The sequence below is a fragment of the Lethenteron reissneri genome, chromosome 65 (assembly GCF_015708825.2).
Source record: "Lethenteron reissneri isolate LAM-NWPU_2019-01 chromosome 65, ASM1570882v1, whole genome shotgun sequence".
Taxonomy (NCBI): Eukaryota; Metazoa; Chordata; class Hyperoartia; order Petromyzontiformes; family Petromyzontidae; genus Lethenteron; species Lethenteron reissneri.
Genome location: NC_083843.1, coordinates 10,359,226 through 10,381,608, shown reverse-complemented (window position 1 = coordinate 10,381,608; position 22,383 = coordinate 10,359,226). Strand labels below are relative to the sequence as shown.

Below are 22,383 nucleotides of genomic sequence, written 5' to 3'. Positions count from 1 at the left end.
CCTCCCCTAGCCCAGTAGTGGAGGACTGTGAGGCAGGCTAGGACTTAGCTAGGAAGTGTATCCTTAGCTAGTCGGGTGAGGGGGCCGATACCCCCTCCAGTGCTGTATGTCACATACGAGCTGTGTTAAATAAATATCCGTGTGCCTCCACCTCGGCGTCAAGTGTCTTCACCGGTACTTCATAGTTAATAAGCTTAAATGAACGACGATGTTTGTTGAGCCAGGGGCTGTTCGCTGTGGTCATTCGTGAGGCCACCCACCCAGGGGCCCAACCACTCAACCGCACGCCCCTCCCAGCCACCCTTCCTCCCTCCCTCCATCACCGCCTGCTCGCCCACCCTCACGCCATCCTCCTGCCCATCTGTCTTCCCTCTCACCAAATAACCCCCCCACTTACTCAACCACCACCACCCACTCGCACATTCGATTAGCACGAGTGGCTACGTACGCTGCGAAATAAGTTCAACATACATACTCACCCACCCACCCACTCACCCACACACCTCCGATTAGCACGGTTGACTACGTACGGTGTGATAGAAGTTCAACATACACCATCCACCCAGAATAAAACGGTGTCGTGGGAATAAATAAACAAAAAAATATTTGACAGATGAACAGAGGTCGCATGAAGCCAGTAGTTAAAATATTCATTGATAAAGGTGGAAGACGATTACAGACTGTGAAGCTTAAACAAACAGGCCTTGCTCGAAAAAATAACGAATGAAAACACAGATGGGAAAAAACAAGTTAACCTTTACCATCAGAATGTTTGTACAAGGTGCGGTTCCACTGTGTGCAATACACACAGCCTGACCTGGCCGGTCAATCAGCCTTGGGGACAAACCATTATCGCTGTGTCCCGGGTGGCTGCTGCTGGGTTTTGTTTGTACAAATATTATATCACTTGAGACCGGTCAAAGCTATGTATGTATGTTGAACTTCTTCCACACCGTACGTAGCCAACAGTGCTAATTCTAAGTGCAGGGGAAGGACAACAAACTAAACACAAAAAGCAGTTATAGCTATTACAAAGTGCGGGACTGTGACGCCACGTCTACACAGGTGAGCCCAGCCGCCATGTGGAACATTCCAGGGCATGTCTCGAGGTATTTATAACTTAACTGCAGGTGAAGTCAAGTTCATTTCCTTGTTCGTCTCCGCTGTGTGAGCAGCTGCTGCGATAGCTCCTCCGTGAGCCGCAGCGAGCGACTGAGTCCAAGTGAATCCATGGACCATGGCGAGCGCGTCTCCCAGTGATTGTGTAGACAGTGAGCTGAGCTGCGCCATCTGCCTGTGCACGTTTGACTGCCCCTCCACGCTGAGCTGCGGACACTCGTTCTGCCTCCGGTGTCTGGACGGTGCCTGGAAGAGAGCGAGCAGCTTCAGCTGCCCGCAGTGCCGAGCGGCCTTCCCTGAGCGACCCCAGCTGAAGAGGAACGTGGCGCTTGCCAACCTGGTGGAGCAGCTCAGAGTTGGAGAGAAGATGGCCTCCCCTGTCCTGTGTGATGTCTGTAATGACAGACAGACTCCCGCAGTGAAGACCTGCCTGAAATGTGAGATGTCCTACTGTGGGATACACGTAAAGCCTCATGTGGAGAATCTCAAGTTGAAGGACCACGACCTGGTGGCGCCCATTTCTAATCTGAAGGAACGAAGATGCGAGAAGCATGGGGACCCTTCCAGGTTCTTCTGCAAGCAGGAAGTTGCAGGGGCTCCACATAAGAGGTTCGTGTGCAGGGACTGCACCATCGCAGGAGACCACATAGGACATCGGGTCATCACACTCAAGGATGAGCACGAGACACGGAAGGTGAGGGCCTCAGGGAGTGAGAGCCACTCAGGTGTAGACAAACGATACCACAACAAGAGCCGATAAAAGTTGTCATTTCGCATAATAACATGGGATGTAATGCATCAGTGTCCCTGGGAATTATTTAAAAAAATATCATAAAACAAACCTCACCGTGGGTTGATTCTCTCTCCATGGTCCTTTGACTTTTTTTCATTTTAAGTTAGTCTAGGCTGACTTCCTGACCACTTCTGGTGGGTTATAGAGCAATCACTGTGGAGGGCTCCGTGTGGAGTGAGGCTGAGAGGGGGCCGCTCAGGGAGTGGAGTCTCCTCTGGTGCCTTCGTCTCTTGCAGAGTGGAGTCGTTGAGGAGACGCGAGCGGTGGAGGAGAAGAGGAGGGAGGCGGAGGCATTCGTGAGACGGATGAAGGCCACTCGGAAGGAAGTGCAGGTACCACGTATGGGCTCTGTGACCCTGTTACCTCCACCCTGCATGGAGTCTGTGACTCCCTGTGAGGACAAATCCGTAGATTTAAGTGAACTTTGTTAGTTTTGAGTCAATGTGAAATAACTGTGCATGATATTTAATTATTATGGCCATAGGTGCTTGAAATGCAACCAAAAGAAAAGTCATATAAAAACATTTGTATATTGTGCGACTGCAAAGCATTTAACAGGATAACTCGAATGACTTGCAATGGGTGAGATAAACTAAAAACTCAACTTTATATTTTACTAGCTAAGGCCCACTGAGCTATTATCTCTTTTTCAGAAGCGACTTGGCTACAAATGATAGCTCAATGAAGCGCTTATCATCCATCATGTCAAAATGTATAGCAGCCAAATACTCTAAATGCATGTTGATTCTCAATGTGGAGGGAAAAACTGGAAGATCTGGAGATAAATCCAGCGATCAGGGGAAGCGAGAGATATGCAAACTCCAAAAATACAGGCATTAGGGTCGGGATCGAACCCACGACCTCCTGTATACCAGGCAAGGTAGTTAACATCTTGCCACCGTATCGTCCTAAAAAATAAAAACGACATAGAGCAACACGTGTATTAAGTAAAAAAACTAATAAATTAATTAAACAAATAAAGATTTGGATAAAAATATGATATCAGCAGTTAAATTTGACAAACACCAGATGCGACCTGAAGAGATATGCCTGGTGTTACGAAATCGAGTGGATATTGGAATGTGGTTCGGTTTGCACAACTTGTGGGTCGGGGAAGAGTGATCTGACATGTGTAATGAGAGTGCGCCATCTAAGGGACGGTGAGGGGTAATTGCATAGCCACTGCTGGGTAACTAATATCCAATCAGAAGGAAGGGTTCCAACTGGGCCAAAGGTAATGGGCGGAGCTCGTGGGTATGTACGGGAATCATCGGAAAGGTTCCACGAGGGGGTGTGGCTAGAGGCGGAGCTTAGCTCCGCCGAGAGCAACAAAAAGAGAGGCAGAGAGGACTCTTGGTCGGTGTGGGAAGGCTGGAGTCTGGACTACATCTTCGCCTACCTCTACTCGCCACCCGCCACATGGCGGGCTCTGCCAGCGAAGCCTTCTCTCCTCCCAGCGCGCTGCCAGCCAGCGGCGAGTGTGGAGAGAGAGAGAGAGAGACGCGCTGCAATGGTGGACGAGGGAGTGCATGCGTTACGGCACCAGAGAGAGAGGGAAGCCATCCGGAGAGAGAGTGGAGCTGTGCAGTAGTTATTAATTAAAGACGCCATTCAACATTCGTCATAGAAGTGCTTTATTACAACTGGAGTTAGAAGTGGTTCTTCTTGAGATGAGAAAATACAACGAAAAGTGTAAATGTCCAAGCATCTCAAGAAGAAGAACCCACATGTGGCATCTTCTGACGACAACGAGGCAGTGACCCAGGACCTGCTGACCCCGGGATCCGTGGTCCTGGTTACAGGAACCACGGCTGGTGAAGTCACCAAAGCAGAGATGGTCGGCGCAGCTGCGGCATCTTCGTCTCAACGGGTGGAGGACGGGTGGAAATGCATGGAGGAGCAGCTGGACTCACTCCGGACGTTGCTTCTCCAGCTGGTGTCACTTGTCACATCGTCTACGGTGACGGGGCGCCCACAGGAGGTTTTGCCAAGGGGTGACGAGCAGAGGCTTCGGGATGGAGCCTCGGAGGGTCCCCCTGCGGATTCGACGGCCGCCATTGTGGGCGCGGGAGAGTTATCCGCCATTACACTTGCTACGGAGACCACGCGGCGGGGCACTGCCATCTTGGGTGGCGCTGTTGAGGCGTGTTTGGAGTCCGGCATTTCTGTGGAGCCGCGTGGTGCACAGCCGGTGGAGGCTGCTGTTGTTGGACGGAGCGGAGCCGGGCACAGCCACCGTCTTCCTCAAGTCAAGTGATTCATCGCTGCAGGTGGCGATTGGAGTGCTTTCACTTGGCACTTCGAGGCGGCATTCCGGTCTGTGCACTGGTCGGAGGAAGAGGTGTTGGTAGCTTTGCCGACCGTTTTGGATGATGACGCACTGGCGGTATTTCGATCGATTCCTCCTGAGAAGAAGAAAACGTTGAAATATGTGTACGCTGAAAGGGCAGAGGTCTACGATCTGCCTTCCGATACTCAACGAAAGTTCATCCAGTGGAGGCGGGGGAGTTCCGTCAGGATCCCAGATGCTACCATAGCGCTTTTATGGCCTTGGCTGTGGCTGCTTACCCCGATGTCAAGCAAGAAGTCCTCGACTCACTGATTATGGGTAGGATGCTGGCTTTGGCGAAGGACATGGGAGTGGTTCTCGCTGCTTGTGGTCACAAGCCGCAGATGTCTTGATGGGCGGCCAGATGCCTGCACCCACATGAGAACCTACAACGTTGGACGCAGATGGCTGCGTGGATGGGGGATCCTGTTCGCGACAGTGAGCCGAAGGGTTGGTCGCCAGCTAAAGTCGTCCTCGATCCGGAAGATGCGCCTGCAGGGGGTGATCTTGCGGCAGTTGTTCCTCATTGGGATCTTCGTCGGGGCGACATTCGCTGTCGCCAGGGGTTCTACGGGCCACGTCGGGGTGACGAAGGGACAGCTCGCCGGCCGGCCGTCACGTGATTTAGGTGTGGCTGGTTGGGCCACTTTGTGCGGGATTGCCGGAGTCGCCCTCGTTCTCTGACTCCGGCTCCTTCGTCGACGGCCCAACATCTTCCCATGCAGGTGAGTTGGCACACGTCAGGCACCCGGACTAATTCGTCACCTCAGGCATCTCATATCACTGATCAGGGTCGTTCGTATCATAGTTCGGGTACAGTCGCTGGGGGTTGGCCTCTCTCAATAATGCAATGGAGAAAGTTGGAATGTCACGTGGTTGCAGCGGCAATGGGTTCCTCGATGGTACCTGGCTCCATTGGATACGGAGGCTTCTGTTATGATCATTTCTGATGTAATTTTTCAGCTTCTGTCTATCCTTGTCTCACGAGTTTGTCCGGCCCTTGACGCTTGCGTGGCTGCCAATGGGGGTAGCATGGGCATTGTCGGCCAGGTGGATGCCCATATTGCGATTGGGGATATCGCTGCATCTGGGCCGATCTTGATTTCGAGATCATTGGCCGTGCCCTGCTTGTTGGACACTGATTTTCTTCAAAGGATGCCTGCTAAAATTCTGGTCGATCAGGGTTGTCTGGAAATGCCCTCCGGTCGACAATTGTTTTTCTACCGTCTCCACTCTTGCGTTCACTGTCGTGCGCCGCCATGCAGGCGCTAGTGGACGTTACAGTTGAAATTCCGCCGAGATCCCAGATGCTAGTGCCATTGCGTTATCGGAAAGGCATCCGTAGTGAAGATGCAGCACCTGGGGTCCTTCTGACCCCGTCTAATACTGCGACCAGGGGTCTCACACTTGTCGACGCCCAGACAATTGTTCGTTCCGGGACAGGCCCCATTTTTGCAAGTTCTGAATGGGGGTCCAGATGGGGTTGTGGTTCCTGCCGGTACAGTGCTATCTCATGCCACTACTGCCTTTACGGACCACGACGAGGGTGCGTTCTGCCGATTGGTGGGGATGGATCGTCCCACTTCTGTGTCGGATGATTGATGGATCGCGGAGCTATGTCGAGAGAATTTGTCGTTGTCCTCCGACCAACGCAGGGAGTTGTGTGCTCTCCTGAGTGAATTTGCTGACGTTTTTAGTGAGGACGATTTCGATTTGGGACGTACGTCCCTTTTGTCCCACCACACTGATACGGGCGAGGCCAGCCCTATTCTTCAGAACTCGCATCGGTTGAGCCCTGTACTGCGCTCTGTGAATGATATACTGGCCGCTGATATCATTTCCCCATCTAACAGCCCTTGGGTCGCACTGGTCGTACTTGTTAAGAAGGACGGAAATCTCAGATTTTGCGTAGACTTTCGCAAACTAAATAGAGTTTCAGTGGCCGACACGTATCCTCTTCCGCGTATGGATGACTCCCTGGATGCATTATCCGGAGCGCGGTATTTCTCGACTCTCGATTTGTCTTCCGGGTTTTGGCAATGGCCACCGGATGACTTTTGGAAACCGAAGACCGCGTTCCGCGTGCCTCAGGGACTCTTTCAATTCAATTGCCTTCTGATGGGGTTGAATTTAGTTCCCGCCATGTTCAACGCTTGATGAAGTTCGTCTTAGCTGGCTTGCAGTGGGTCACTTGTCCCATTTATCTGGATGATGTCATTGTGTTTAGTCGCACGTTCGATGAACACCTTCGACGTTTGTGTGCTGTTTTTGAGAGGATTCGCTCCGCTAACCTCAAATTTAAACCAAAAAAATGTCATATGTTGCAACATTTGGTGCGTTACTTGGGTCATGTTGTGAGCTCTGACAGTATTGTCACAGAATCGGCCAAGACGGCCTGTGTTCGCGATTGGCCGACATCAACATGCGTGGGGTATGTACGGAGCTTCGTCGGGTTCGCGTCATATTACCATCGGTTTGTGCCAAATTTTGCTACGGTCGCTAAATCGCTGCATGCGCTGACTGCTAAGAATCAGAGGTTTAAATAGGGTCTGGAGGAGGAGGCAGCGTCCGTGGCCCTTCGCAATCCCTTATCTGACGCACGGACGCTCGAATATTCAGATTTTTTCTTGTTGTTTATATTGGACACCGACGCCAGCAACACAGGCATTGGCGCCGTTTTATCGCAGTCCAAAAACTGTGTGGAAAAAGTAGTCACGTATGGCAGCCATGTCCTTTCTCCAGCTGAAAGTCGCTACTGTGTGATGAGGAGAGAACTGTTGGCCATTGTTTACTTTGTGCGTCAGTATAGGCCGTACCATTACGGCAGGAAATTCATTTTCCGCACTGACCATGTGACTCTCCAATACTCCTTGAAGATCGAGCAGCCAGCCGGCCAATTGTCTCGTTGGCTTGAGATTTTACAGGAATTTTCCTTAGAGGTCGTTTATTGTAAAGGTTATCGGCATTGCAACACGGACGCGCTGTCATGATTGCCACATGTTTTCCGCTGCGCATGTTCTTCTAGTATGAGTTGTTGTACGCCTGTCTCTTCACCTCGCCGAGCTGTCATGTCTGCCGTGGATGATCCCGTGATGCACGCTGCTCATGTGCCAGCTGACAGCGTTTTGCACCTTCCTCGCTCCATGTGGGTGCGCGAGCAGCTGATGGATGGATCCTTGTCTACTTTACGGTGTCGCGCGGAACACTTGCTTGACTCCCCAGCGTCGGACGACATTGGTCGATTGGCTTTTCAGGTTAGCCTTTTAACGTGGAGGGAGGAGATGGTGGACCGATGGCGGATTGTGGTCCCCGTTGCCCTCCGTGATGGCTTGGTTCGTGTGTTGCATGGGAAAAAATTGTTGCACCTCAGTGTTCAAAAAACCTTGCTAACATTGCAACGGGATTACTTTTGGCCCAGCATGACGGCCGAGGTCTCTAAGATTATCCGTGCCTGCCCTGACTGTGCTCGGCGGAAACCGCCGCAGCAAAGATATATTCCGCCATTGCTCTCTATTTGGGGCACATGCATCAACGAGTTGGTGGCACTCCCAGGGGTAACAAATACCTTTTGGTGGGTGTAGAATATTTTTCTTGATGGCCGATGGCGTGGACCTTGTCCAATCAATCGGCATCTTCCATCGCTGATGCGTTCTTGAATGGGTACGTTATGGACAAGGGTGCCCCGGAACAATTGCTTATGGACCAGGGTCGAAATTTTCCTTCTAAATTGCTCCGCGACGTCTGAAACGCTTTGGGCACTAGAAAAATCAGGACGTTGCCGTACCATCCTCACCAATGGGATGGTCGAGCGGCTGAATCATACTCTGATTGCCATGCTTTGCCACACTGTCAGTGAAACACAGGCCGATTGGGACTTACACGTTCCGAGCATGCTCGCCGCGTATAGGATGGTCTTGCAAGCTTCCACAGGGTTCTCGACATTTTTCCTCATGTATAGAAGAGAGAACGTGCCACCCATTGATAGCCAAGTGGGCACGGCTGTTAAAACGCTAAACGGACCCTACCCGACCATGTTCGGGACTCCCTGTGCCAAATATCTGAGGTGCGGAAGGCGGCTGGGTTAACACCGACAAAACGCAGGCTCGCAATGAGCGTTGTGCACGTAGGTCTGGCCGCAACATGCCGTGGTCTGTCGGTGATCAGGCCTGGCTTTATTTCCCTCAGGTGCCTGTTGGCACCTCTCCCAAGCTGAACAGGCCGTGGCAGGGGCCTGTTGAGGTGGTTGAGGTTCGGCTTCCACAGTGTCTTCGCATTCGTGCGGGTCTCCGTCGTTGGTTCGTCTATTCATCTCGGTTGAAACCGTTCTTTCCTCCGCGCATTGCTTCGTCATCCCTAAAAATTGGCCTGCCGGGGTCTGATGTATTTGACGTGCCAGAGCGGTTGCAGATTGATCCCCAGAGGGATTCTATTTTACCACCCACAGCTGCTGAACCTTTGACTGCTGCTGCGGACGCCGACCTCGCACGATCAAGTGCCGGAATTGATGGACTCCACCACCCTACCGCTGACCGCCCTGCCTCCTGGCGAGCCGACCCATGCAGGGCTGGACACGAATACAGGGGATGGTCTGGCGTCGCGAGACCCGTTCGAAGACTCCCCGATTTAGTTGACGTTCATATGTGCCTTTGTCTGTGTTGGGGATTCGCCTTACTTCCTTGTCCTTGCTTTCATGGTCGTTCATGCGCTTTTCTTGTATGTGCGTTCTTATGCTCGTCGCCACCTGGGTTATGTCGCTCTTCCATTACGTGTTCGGATTCATTCATAGCCGGGACAGCTAGTCTTTTCATCACAGGGAGGGAGAGGGGGGTGATGCAATGAAAGAGAGCCATCTAAGGGACAATGAGGGGTAATTGCATTGTCACTGCTGGGTAACTAAAGGTAACGGGCGGAGCTCGTCGGTATGTACAGGAACAATCAGGAAGGTTCCACGAGGGGGCGTGGCTAGAGCAATATAAGGAGAGGCAGAGAGAGGACTCTTGGTCGGTGTGGGGAGCCTGGAGTTCGGACTACATCATCTCCTACCTCTTCTCACCACCGGCCACGTGGCGGGCTCTGCCAGCGAAGCCTTCTCTCCTCGAAGTTCGCCACCAGCCAGCGGCGAGCATGGAGAAAGAGAGACACTCCGCGATGGTGGAAGAAGGAGAGCGCGCGTTATGGCAACAGAGAGGGAAGCCATCCAGAGAGAGAGTGGAGCTGTGCAGTATGTTGTATATGTCGGATTATGAAATTTTGATACAAATAAAAAAAACATTTGGAGAAATGCGTATTTCGCTAAAATTATGCTAATGTATGTAATTATATGCATAGATTATGATAATCACGAAGATAATCGTATTAATTTATGCGAATGCTTGCAATGATGTTAATGTGTGCAGTTATGATAATTAGGCTTAGCTTGGTTATCCAGAGTTGTATCAATCAGGATAAAACGATTATCTTTGATTAAACATTTATTGATTTTCTTAGTGTGTTTATATTATGTTAGGTCTCCAAATTCATATCTCAACGCAGGATACAGTTCTTATAAATAAGAGTTTTGCATGGACTTGGAAAGAAACACCCAACCACTTGTGTTAAGCGATTTTAATTCTAAACAAACATATGACACTCTAATATGCAAAGGCAAAAGTATACGTCAATAGATTCATCGGCACGATTATGCAATTAACGAAAATAAATGACTAAAACATTTCTTATTCATGTAACTCGACGGCAGCAACTGCTTTGCACGATCAGTTGATATTGAACGTACCAACTTGAAATTGCAACCCTTTTCGAAACACAAAGATAACTTTTTGAAAGTCTTATTCGTGTGCGTGTTGTGTGTGCGTTGTCTCCTTGTAAAATTAATTATTATTTTTTTAGAGCCGGGAGTTGTGTCGTTAGCTTGCGGGGGGTGGGGGAGGGGTATACCACCAACAGCAGCTTCCCACCCTGCTCCCTCGCTCGGGCGTGTCTCTGCTCTTTTGCTCACTCTCTCTACTGCTAGATGAGTGGCGTCGGCACGACGCTCGCCGTCGTGGTGCGCGATGATTCCGTCGTCGGATAGCGTGCAGCTCCTCCACTGCTGGATGATGAGTCGGCACGACGCTCGTCGTCGTGGTGCGATGATTCCGTCGTCCACTGCTGGACGTCTTGTCTGTTCTCAGTGGGTGCTGGTCGATGTGTGTGTGTATTAAACACACGGTGCATTCGATGGCGCTCTCTCTCTTGGTGGCAGCTTCTCCACTGCTGGATGATTGTTGAGTCGGCACGATGCTCGCCTTCGGCGGTGCCCAATAGCGCTCGCAGCTCATCCGCAGGTCGCCAGTGCTGACACTCTTTCTCGGTTGCTGGTCACGCTCTCCCCCTTGCTCTGTGCTCTCTCCCTGGGCGGGCAGCTGCCAGCTTCGCGGTGGTGTCTCTCCCGCCCTTCCTCTTGGTTGCGCCAGCTCTCTCCGTGCTCTCTCCGTGCTCTCTCCCTTGGCGTGCAGCTACCAGCTCCACGCGGGTACCCGGTGGCGCCTCTCCCGCCCTTCCTTCAGGGCTGCGCTGGTCCAGGCTTTTTCCACTGCTCTTGTAATCTCTCCGTGCCCTCTCCCTTGGCGTGCCGCCGCCAGCTTCGCGCGCAATGTAGAATCAAACTTTTAGCGATACTCTGTCGGTCCATGCCGAACTCAGCCCCTAACGACCCCTCCTCGTCCCATCTCCCCTCGAGGCACGGCACCCATGGTTGGTGTTGATGCCTCGGCAAGCCTCCGCCCTGGCTCCCTTGCGAGCCTCCCTTGCAACACTGCGTCGCAAGCCGAGTCACAAGACTGAGCACGACTCGAACCAGACTGCCCTGCGTGATGTGCGTTTGTGCTTAAAACCCCAAAACGTGAACCCCTCCCCTCTGCGCATCTCTTTCGAGAGAAACAACAACAGAAAAACAAACGTCCCCTGAATGCCAGGCACAGACCCCCCCCCTCGCGACCCTTTGACCCCTCCTCCCCCTGAGTGGGTCATCCCGAGGCCAGACCCCTCCACGGATTTATGGCGGGCCTGTTTTCGTGCCGAACCGTGGGAAGACAAAGGTGGCCGGGGCTTGGTGCTGACGTTTGCAGTTTTTAATGGCATTCCACTTTTTTTCTTAAATGCCTGGTGTAGCCTGTGAGGAGTAGCGGCTTGTTTTCATTATTTAATTAAACAAAAAAAATATATATTGGCCTAATTATTCTTAATTTAAATTTTTGGAAAAGGGGCATAAATACAACAACTAGTTGTTATTAATTAAAGACGCCAGTCAACATTCGTCGTGGAAGTGCGTTATTACACATACACTGCACACTTTGTAGGCTTCAGAGTTTTATTACTCGACCCACAACAATTATCCAGCAGGTTGTGGTCATCAAATAGCATGGCAACAACAAATCTAAAATTGAATAAGGGAAAAACCCCTGTTTTTTACTTATTACTTATTTGATTTCCCACTTACTTTAATGCTATTCGTTGCGCACGGTAGTAGTTTACTTTGCTCAGTCGGCGTTTGCCGCAGCGGTCGTGACGGGTTTGTTTTCTTCTAGATTTTAAGTTGTTTTCATTCCTGTTGCTTCTTACCACTCCGGTCTGCTGTAATGTGCTGTAATGTGCACGAACGCCTATTTTATTGAGGGCAAATTTTTGCCCTCAATAAAATCACTTCACATAGGTTCACCCTATCAGAAACCACGTGTTCACATACAGTACACTATCATCGAGTTTGTACAGTTATAGAGTTTGCTTTAATAATATTACTAGCAGGAAGTACCCGGCTTTGCTCGGGGGAAAAAATAGTAAAAAACTAGACTTCTCTTAAAAACCATAACATTTCCATACACAAATACTGAGCTATTATAAAAGCCTGGCATTCCGTGTGTCTGTCCATTTGTCCATAAATAAAATTATAAGACGCTTAAGGAAGGCCTAAATAAAAAAAAAATGTATAGATATTGCGGGATAAATAGTTGATCTTAAAGGATTCAAAAAATTGTCCACCCCCCCTCCAAAAATGTGTTTACCCCCTCTCCCTGCCACAATTTTTATGTTGTCGGCATATATACCAACACACCCTACGTACAATAGTGTCAGCAGTATCTAGTGGCTCTACAGTAGTATCTAGTGAATCTACAGTGGTATCTATTGACTCTATAGTCGTATCTATCTATCTATTGTCATATCTGACTATAGTAGTAATCGACTGACTCTATTGTAGTGTCTGACTCTATAGTACTGTCTACTAACTATAGTAGTATCTGCTGACTCTATTTTAGTATCTGACTCTATAGTAGTGTCGACTGACTTTATAGTAGTGTAATGACAGGGTGCCACCTGTCGGCCCAGAAGGGTAATCACTGGTATGGGCAAGGTTATGTAGTCAATCAATCGGAGGGGGGCATATCTGGGGTAAAGGTAAAAGGTGGGGTTAGTCGGGGAGCTCCAGGAACCTGCTCAAAGGTTCTGGAAGGGGGCGTGGCCAGAGGCGGGGCCTGGCTGTTCCGGGAGGTATATATATGAGCGGACTGAAGGTTCGAGGTTTTTGAGGGGTCCCAGGTCCTGGCTGTGTCGCTGCTTGCTGTCATCTCTCTCCGTCGTTCGGCCGAATGGAAAATCCTCTGCACGGCTCCCATCGTCATCATCGTCACACCAGCCAGCTGTGTGGTTGGATGTAGGCGATGGGACTGTGTAGAGAGGTTCGCTGTGTGTAGCTAAAGTAGAGACATATATATTACCCAGTGTTGTGCCCAGTGTGAGGAGACGTATATATATATCGGCTTGTGTTGTGCCCAGTGTGAGAAATAAATAAGACGACGTGTCTCTTGGATGCCACTCATTACAGTAGTATCTACTGACTCTATATAAGTATCTACTGCCTCTATTGTAGTATCTGACTCTTTGGTAGTATCTACTGACTCCATAATATCAACTGACTCTACAGTAGTAACTACTGACTCTATAGTAGTAACCATTGACTCTACAGTACTAACTGTACACATGGAGGGGGGGGGGGGGGAGAAGATGATATCAGTGGGGGTGACGGACGATGCGAAAGCACCGAGTAGCCCTCCACACGAGCTAAAAAATGGTTTTCTTAGCTCGTTCTGCAGCAGTAATTGTGCACTCTATGGCTGGTTTCCATGCACCCTGTTCAGGATTGTCCTCAGCGTGTGCTCCTGCAGCAGTAACTGTGCAGTCCCTGGCTTGTCTTGATGCTCGCTGTTCAAGATTTCCTCAGTTTGTGCTGCCGCAGAAATGTGCTTCCTCTGTCTTGTCTCCATGTTCACTGCCCTGCAGTTTCCGCAGCCTATGCTGCTGAGGTGCCTTCATTGTGTGTTTGCTGTTGGAACAGCCGCTGCTCCTCCACTGTTTGTTTTGCATGCCACAGCGCTGCCGCCACTCTCTTTGTGTTTGTTTATGTTTTGGAGAGGCATTTTGGCATTTTTCTTGTAAACAAAATGACCATCAAGTCTTAACGCGAGAGAACCTCCAGCCGTAGTCGCTAAGCGACCGTTTTTGCGTTGCCAGGGGCAACCGTGAGTCAGCGTTCTGCGCATGCGCAGATGCGCGTTTTGGCGCGCGGTCAAATTTATCATTAGGATCAGCATACATTGTTACAAAGTGTAATTGTGGCCTTCAGTATAGCCAGCTCGTCTTGGTCTGTTGTTTTCGGCAGCTGTGGATTCAAGTAGGATGCCACAATGGCGGGTTCCTGAACCAGGAGGTTGCGGTACCGCACCAGCTCAGCCTTCATTCCCGTCGCAGTCAAGGACTCATCGATCGCTCTAAGGACGGCTTCACCTTGATCGCAATGATGGATCAGGTGCTCCATCGTCACTGGCATGAGATCCAATGTCGACTTGTGGTCTGCCGACAACGAGGTCATGACCGGGCGCGACATTCGCAGGAATGCTGTCACGTCCTCGATGTTTGCCCACTGCAGTTCAGAGAAAGCACCGACGCCGATCACATCCTGGAAGCGTGCCATGATAATGTCCAATGGAACACGCTTTTTGATGGCGTCATCACCCATGTCAAACGTCGAATGCCACCTGGTCGGCGAGTCCTGATGCATCGACTCCTTGCTGGCGAGCTTGACGATCTCAGCCTCGCGGCGGTACGATGGCCGGACGACCTTGCTGCACCTGATATTGACGAGTGCCTTGCGCAGTTTGGCATTTGTTGACTTGATCAGTTTTATAACTTGGACGACGCTGATCTGGACGGAATGATCCATGCAGCGAATATGGTGGCAAGCCTGCAACTGCTCATATCCGGCGTCCACGTTGACCAGGGCGAACAATGTCTTGACAGCACTGTTCGCATCGGAGCCATTGTTGCTGGTGACAGCGTGCTGCTTGGTCGAGATATTGTGCCCGAGGCTTTGGAGGTGCTCAAACAGAGCGGCCCCAATGCGCTTGCCGACACCCCTTCCGGACTGCACATGGAGGATCGTCAGCAGCATGGATTTTGACGCACCAGATTTGGTGTCGATCCAGTGCACCGTGACCATCCAAAATCCCTTCAGGTTGCGGTTTGACCACCCGTCGATGGTGAGCGAGATGGCGACGTCCAGGTTGGAGAAGAACGCCCCGACGATGGGCAGCATGATGGCGTGATGCTCGATAATCCTGCGAATGATGGTGCGGGTCGATGGGCCCTCGTATCCCTGCGTCAATGTGTTGACCAAGGTCTTGAACTTGTCGCTGCTGGCGGCTCGCAAAGAGATTGCACCTTGGATAACAAAATCAACCACCACGTTCTCAAACTTTACCAGGAAGCGATCCAGGATTGCTGTCTGGCTCAGCGTCGTGAGAATTGTATTTTATGTTTTATTTTTATTATTTTATTATTTCACTTCTACATGACTTTACCGACAGAACCAAGAAGATGTATTAGGCGGCTCGCCAACGCCGACGTCTCGACCTCACTGCCTGGGGCGAGCACGTTGTGCTTCTTGAGGTGGGCTTTCCACCCCGACGCGTTCGTGTGGGTGGAAAACCACTTGCAGCAGTGCATGCACTGCCTCTTCCCTTGCTGTGCATGGGGATCACCCTCCATCCAATCGTGAGTGTGCTCCCACGGAAACGCATGCCACTGCCTCTTTCGATTGCTGTTCGCAGCAACCCCAAAAATGCCGTTGCTGGCATCATCGACCTCGTCCTCTCGTACCTCTACCTCAAGAACGTGGACCGTCTCCATCTGATCCGACATCAATTATCGCAATTTAAAATTGAGGCCACGGACGGCGCCACGGAGCTTTTAGTGGTAAACAAGGTATTGTATTTACCGGGTAATTATTCGCGCTACCTTTACCCTACCGGGTAATTCTTCTGAGCTACCTTTACCCTACCCTTTACCTTACCCCTTGGCATGTCGAAACCTTTACCCTTTTACCCGGTAAAAAAGGTAATTTACCTTACATTGCCGAGGCCTAGGCGAGCGTTGAGAGAGGGAGAGACGTGCCGCGACGGTGGAAGAGAGAAGAGCGCACATTACGACAACAGAGAGAGAGAGAGGGAAGCCATCAGGAGAGAGAGCGCAGAGCTGTGCAGACATTCTGTTAAATAAATAACACCAGTCCAGAGTCGTCGTGGAAGTCGTTTATTACGCAGTTATAGTGGAATTACATAATGCCTTGTTTCTCGGCCTCGCTGTGCGCTGCTATGCACTGCTAGTCGAGTAGATAACCTTGCGTTCAATAAACCCTCGGAGCTAGGATGAACGTCCAACTCCAATCGTCATTTATTGATTGTAACAAGGTAAAACTGGTGAGAAAACACAGATACAGCATCAGTTATAATCCGGAAACACCAACACAATGAACACCACAGCATCAGAACATTGTCTTAGATAACAATAGATCCTGGACAGACCAGGCCCCTACATTACCACTGAACAGCTAGACAAGAGCACAAGCCGGTGCATTGCATACAGGCACATCGTGTATTCATCCTACTGCACCCCAAATGTACAGCATTACACATAACACTAAACTGTGGATGAGATACTTCGTCATCTTTACTCTCCGGATCGCAACATAGGCACAAGTCTGACTCGACCTACTAAATCACAAGTAACATCCACAATAAGGAAAGTCGCAGGCTTCGTTACTAACTAGGCCTCGTATTTACTACAACAACTTAACGGCACCATAAAGGCATTTACATCACTATAACGGTCATTCCAACAATACAACAGCATTGCCAATATTATAGGAATATAAACAAACTTACAGACAATGCTTCTTAAGCTCCCACAATGGACAAGTGCGGCTGTGGTCTCACTAAGATGCGATGCGTGCCGCCATCTTGAATTATGAGTAAGATGGCAGATGCCCGCGTGGTTCACTGAAAATCTAACATCGTCACTTCCTGGTCACGTGACCAAAATTAGCAACAAAAACAGGAACTTCCTGTATACATATTCTCCACATCTGCTGTGAGGCAAGACACTCCCCGTCTGGTATCGAGGAGATACCACCATTTATTTCCTATTTCATAACAAAGTGTATAACAACTTCAACGGGTCGACTTATTTGTCTATATCTTTGCGAGAGAGAAGTAGTGCTATCTCGACTATGGGCCTGATGAAAGTTCTTGCGACACCTTGCTTTGCAATCATAACCTAGACCTTTCGAACTTTTCCATCGGCACTTGGAATCGACTTGAGGATGCGGCCCATTGGCGACTCATTCCGTTTGGCTTGGTTGTCCTTCAGTAGGACGAGGTCGCCTTCTTGGATGTCTGGTCTGTTAGACTGCCATATGTTGCGCACTTGGAGTGTCGTAAGGTACTCGTTTTTCCAGCGACGCCAGAACGTGTTCGCGAAGCTCTGCACTTGTCTCCATTGACGTCTGTAGAGGTCTGCAGTGCTGGCCTCCTCGGTAGGTGCTGTGAGCACATCTGTCTTCTGGGTAAGAAGTGTAGCAGGAGTCAAGATGAATGGTGACTCCGGATCGGTTGAGACAGGGATCAGGGGTCTTGAGTTAATTATGGCTGAGACCTCGGCCATGAGAGTGGTCAAGACCTCGTGAGAGAGCCGTGTGGACCCGACATCACATAGCATGGAGTCGAGAATGCGTCGAGCAATCCCGATCATGCATTCCCAGGCTCCACCCATGTGCGAAGAGTGGGGAGGATTGAAGATCCATGTGCAGCCTTGGTCACTAAGGTATTTCCCGACAGAATCATCTTCGACATTCTCCGTATTGATCTTAAGCTCTTTACATGCTCCTATGAAATTGGTTCCACAATCAGAACGGAGTTGCTTGGCTGGCCCTCTGATGGCGACGAATCTCCGGAGTGCATTTATAAAGCTCGAAGAGTCCATGGACTCGATGACTTCGATGTGCACTGCTCGTGTACTCATACAGGTGAACAGCACTGCCCAACGTTTGCTGTTCGCGAGCCCTCCTCTGGTGTGGCAGGAGATGACTGTCCATGGTCCGAACACGTCGATCCCTACAGAGGTGAAGGGAGGTTCCACACTGAGTCGATCGGCTGGGAGGTCTGCCATTTTTTGTTATTCCTGTTTTCCACGTAGCTTACGACACCGGATACACTTGTGGATTGTGCTGGCGATGCACCTATTTGCTCCAACGATCCACAGCCCTGCAGATCGGATTGCTCCTTCTGTGAAGTGCCGACCTTGGTGCTTGACCTTCTCGTGGTAGTGGCGCACAAGTAAGATTGCGATGTGGCTCTGGCTTGGGATTATGAGGGGGTTTCGTTCATTTTCATCTAATTTTGCATTCCCTAGCCGACCACCGATCCTGAGCAAGTCGTCTTTGTCCATCCTGGGGTTTAGCTTCCTGAGGGTGCTGACCCTAGGAAGGTCTTCTCCCTTGTTGATGGCCTTGATCTCACTTGCATAAGCTGCCTGTTGCACACAGCGGAAGATTGATTTCCTTGCTCTGGAAAGCTCGTCTTTAGTGCGTGGCACTGTGCAGTGATGCCATCCATTGCAGCTACCAGTGGTGCCTCTCATCGGGCGATGGAAGCAGTCTGCGATATGCGTTAAATGTGCTATCGCTCGCACGAGCGTCGTCCATTTCGAAAAATGTTCAAAATGGTGTGGACTCAGTGGACTTCTTGGTCGCACATTTGTTACGAAAGTTGTCACTTGAGGACGAATCTCCTTGTCGGACTCGGGCTCTATGAGTCCAAAGGTCGCCTTGGTAGTACATGGGCCACCGTCACGTCGTAAGAGGAACGCTGGACCCGTCAGCCAGATGGTTTGCTTCAGCAGAGATGCAGGGTCGGACCTAGTTGTGAGATCTGCTGGATTCTGGTCAGTTGGAACGTAATTCCATTGTTCCTGCTGCATCGATCTCCTGATGCGTTCCACCCGGTTGCTGATGTAGGTGTAGAACCCTCTGGTTTGGTTGTTTATGTAGCCTAGTACGACCTTACTGTCCGTGTAGAACTTGACCGCGTCCAGTTTGACGTCAAATTCGTCTAAGATCAGTTCCGCCACCTGTGTAGCAAGAACCACTCCACACAGCTCAAGCCTTGGGATGGTATGTTCCGGTTGTGGGGCCTTGCCGTGGAACTCCTTCCAGGATTCCCACTCGGATGACAGCTCCGGGTCTAGGAACGAAGAGGCCACGGCCGCAGCAACCACCGCCACGACCACCAGCAGAGCGACGAGCAGCGGCTTCGTCTTTGGCTTCCTCTTGTCAGTGAGGACTGGATTGGAGAAACGTGGAGGAACAAAATCCAGCGAAGATGGTGGATGTACGTGCAAAGTTGTGGTCAGCATGGTGGTTTCTTTGTAAGTCTGCACGGTACAGCCTTCACTTCTGTCTCCGAGCTTCTCTTTCAGCGTGAAGTGGTTGGGGCACGGTTTAAAGAGCGACGTGCGTCCATTCACGAGTACACTCGTTCTGAATGTGCTAATGTGGTCTGGTTTGTGTGTTCCATCGAGACAAACGTCACCTACGATGACCCATCCTAGGTCGAGTCTCTGGGCGTAAGGAGCGTCGTGAGGTCCATTGCGTTGATTGCGAACCTTGTGGACTCTCAGCATGTCCCTGCCGAGCAGAAGTAAAATCTGTGCCGTGTGATCCAATGGCGGGATGAACTCTGCTATGGGTTTCAGGTGTGGGTGTTGACGTGCGACTTCGGGCGTGGGAATCTCACTCCTGTCGTCCGGTATCTCATTGCACTCTGTCACCGTAGGAAGGGCTAGCTTCATGGTGCTATCCGTGGTTTCCACCATGAGGCCGCTCGCTCTTCTTCCCACTGTCTCCATCAGTCCTGAACATGTTCTGAGCGTGTATGGAAAGGAATTCCCACCTACGCTTAGCTGATCAAAGAACTCTGACCTTGCCAAAGACCTGTTGCTCTGGTCATCCATTATGGCGTACATCCTTACTGCCCTTTCAGGATGTCCTTTGGGATACACTCGGACGAGGCATATCTTTGAGCAAGATCTTCCTTTGAAGCCTTCTCCACAGACTTCTGTGCATTTGGTTGTGATTGAGGAAGTGAGTGCGGCGGTCTCGCCTTGCTCCCCGCCGTGCTCTGCTTCGGGATCGGAAGCCTTAGTGCCACTGGGTTTGGAGTAAAATGTGTGCACAGCAGTTGCGTGTTTGTCGCTGCCACATTCCTCGCACTTGATATCTGCCTTGCAATTCCTTGCAAGGTGGTTTGTAGAAGCACAGCATTTGAAGCACACTCCAAATTCTGTCAGCATGTTCTTCCGCTCTTCCAATGGCTTCCTCCTGAACTCACGGCATTTCTGGAGGGAGTGAGGTTTATCATGCAATGGGCATTGCTTCTCTGGATCCTCTATCTTCTTCTTTGTGGTGGTTGCCTGGACGGAGTTTGCGAATGTTGTAGGAGAGACCTCAGTCTTGTGTACGGAAATTGGCACTCTCCCTGTTCCTCGTTTCGCCAATGCTCTTTCCATTTTTGGGAGATCTGGACTGGAAATCCCCGTGGTGCCAAACATGAAACTCGGGTCATTTCTAGTCTTAGCCAGGTTGCGGATAAACTTTGAGAAAAAAGCGAATGGGGGGAATGCAACCTAATGCTCTGACTTGTATCTTGAACCCGCTGTTCTCCATTTTTCCTGCACGTCAAATAGTAATTTCTCTACGATGGGGTTCACGCCATGGTAGGTATTCAAGAAAATGAGACCTGGTAAGTAGGGATCAGCCTGGGCTGATTCAAGCTCCATCAACATATCTCCAAGCTCTCGTAACCTTTTATTATCCCTACCAGAGATTTTTGGAAAGTTCTGCAACTTCTTGAAGAGAGCCTTCTCAATAGTTTCTGGGCTACCATAGCACTCCTCGAGCCTCTCCCACACCGCATGCAGGCTTGAGGCGGGGTCGTCAATGTTTGCTGACCGGATCCTCTTTGCGTACTCTGCAGATTCATTTCCTAACCATTTCACCAAAAGGTCCAGTTCTTCACTTGCAGAGATGTCTGCATTTCGGATTGCATTCCTGAAGGTAGATCTCCAGGCTCGATAGTTCTCGGAGTGGTCATCAAACTTAACGAGTCCTGTGTTGATTAGTTCGCGGTGAGCCAGGTACCTAGCAAAGTCCCCTAGTCCTGCTGATCCAGGGTGTGTCCATACTGGCGCTTGTGGGGTGGCATTATTGGCTGTATTGCCTTGCATGCCGTCATTTGCGATGGCGTTGGACTGTGGGCCCAAAGGGTTTCGATCACGTTGGTTGGATCCCCTTATGTGACTGTCTGGAATGTGGGTCTGACTTGGTGCATCCACGTCTGACCCCACGTGCGCGACGCTGAGTCGGCGACTAACTCTTAGGGCAGGATATGCATTTCCACCATTCCCGTAGACAGCATTTATGTTCATTCGTTGTGGAGATAGCAATGCCTGAACGTCCACCCTTTGTTCAGTATCGTTTGGTGGAGGAGCATTGATGCATTGTTCAGACCAGTCCAAAATATTTTTTCTGGTGAGTTGATCACGGTCATTGACAGGTATCTGAGTACCAAACTCACTCCAATTCTCTTCCTTATCCAGGTTGGCTGCTGCTTCGAGCACCTCTGCCTGGGCCCTTGCAGCAGCTGCTTCCTTTTTGAGTTGTAGAGTGCTTAACTTAGCATCCAGCTCAATTTTCTTCCGTGTGGCAGTAGCCGCTAATGTACTCTCTTGTTCTTCAAGCTCTGCTTTTCCTTGCTCTGCTTTCTTCCGTGCGGCAGCAGTTGCTAATATACTCTCTTCATCTTGTATGCGAGCCTTTTCAATTAGCATGGCTTCCTCTTCAGCCATGTAGGCAATACGGGCGTTTGGTGCTTCTGCTGCTGCGCGTGCCTGAGCTGCTGCCATACTAGTAGATGATGTCTGTGAGTGCGCTGAGCCTTTAGATCTTGTGGTGGACCTGGATGAGACAGAGTGCTGAGATTGTGTCTCTCTTAAGCCCTCCACACGGTCCATTGCCTCTTGTATCACTGCCTGCACATTTTCATCGAGCAGTTCAAGGAAGTGTTCTTGCATACACACTCCCTCAATGCCCTCATCTGTTTTCACCTTCATCAGGAGGGAGATGTATTTATTTGCCAGGAGCTTGTAGCTTGAGCTGCTCACCTTCACTCGCTGGATGGCCCGCTGAATTGAGGCCACTGTGTCTGAGGCGTTTGAAGCTTCAGATAAATCTGCTTCAACCCGGTCCCATGGCCGTTGTATCCTGGCATCAAGGTCCTGTTTCTCAGCATCATAGCTTTCCAAGGCCCTTTGTGTCAACCTGACCTCGCTTTGGGGCCTTGAACTCCCTTGGTCCTCTTGAGGCAAGATGGGAGGTCCTGGATTGCTTAAATCACCTTCTTCAACATCTCTCCCTGCTGAACTGTGGCTTTCCATGCTGCGATGCTTGCAGCACGATTTTAATGTAGACTCGTTGCAGAGCTCCTTGCTTGCTGCAGGCTGACTGCAGGGCTGGCTGCAGAGCTGGCTGCAGAGTTGACTGCAGCTGTCTGCAGGGCTGGCTGCAAGGCTGGCTGCAGAGCTGGCTGCAGGGCTGGCTGCAGGGCTGGCTGCAGGGCTGGCTGCAGGGCTGGTTGGAAGCTTCAAGAAGACTGTCTTTTTACTTTCTCGGCCTCGCTGTGCGCTGCTATGCACCGCTAGTCGAGTATATAACCTTGCGTTC

At 50.5% G+C, this 22,383-nt stretch overlaps 1 protein-coding gene across 1 annotated transcript in view; it reads left to right on the top strand.

Annotated features, from left to right (window-relative positions):
- Positions 1 to 1,237: 1,237 nt before the first annotated feature.
- LOC133359559 (E3 ubiquitin/ISG15 ligase TRIM25-like) overlaps positions 1,238 to 22,383 on the top strand; it is a 223,482-nt gene continuing 202,336 nt past the window's right edge. Inside the window, exons 1-2 of the mRNA XM_061578003.1 lie at positions 1,238 to 1,813; positions 2,149 to 2,244. Of these exons, the coding sequence (XP_061433987.1) occupies positions 1,238 to 1,813; positions 2,149 to 2,244 (672 nt within the window). The remainder of the gene's footprint in view (positions 1,814 to 2,148; positions 2,245 to 22,383) is intronic.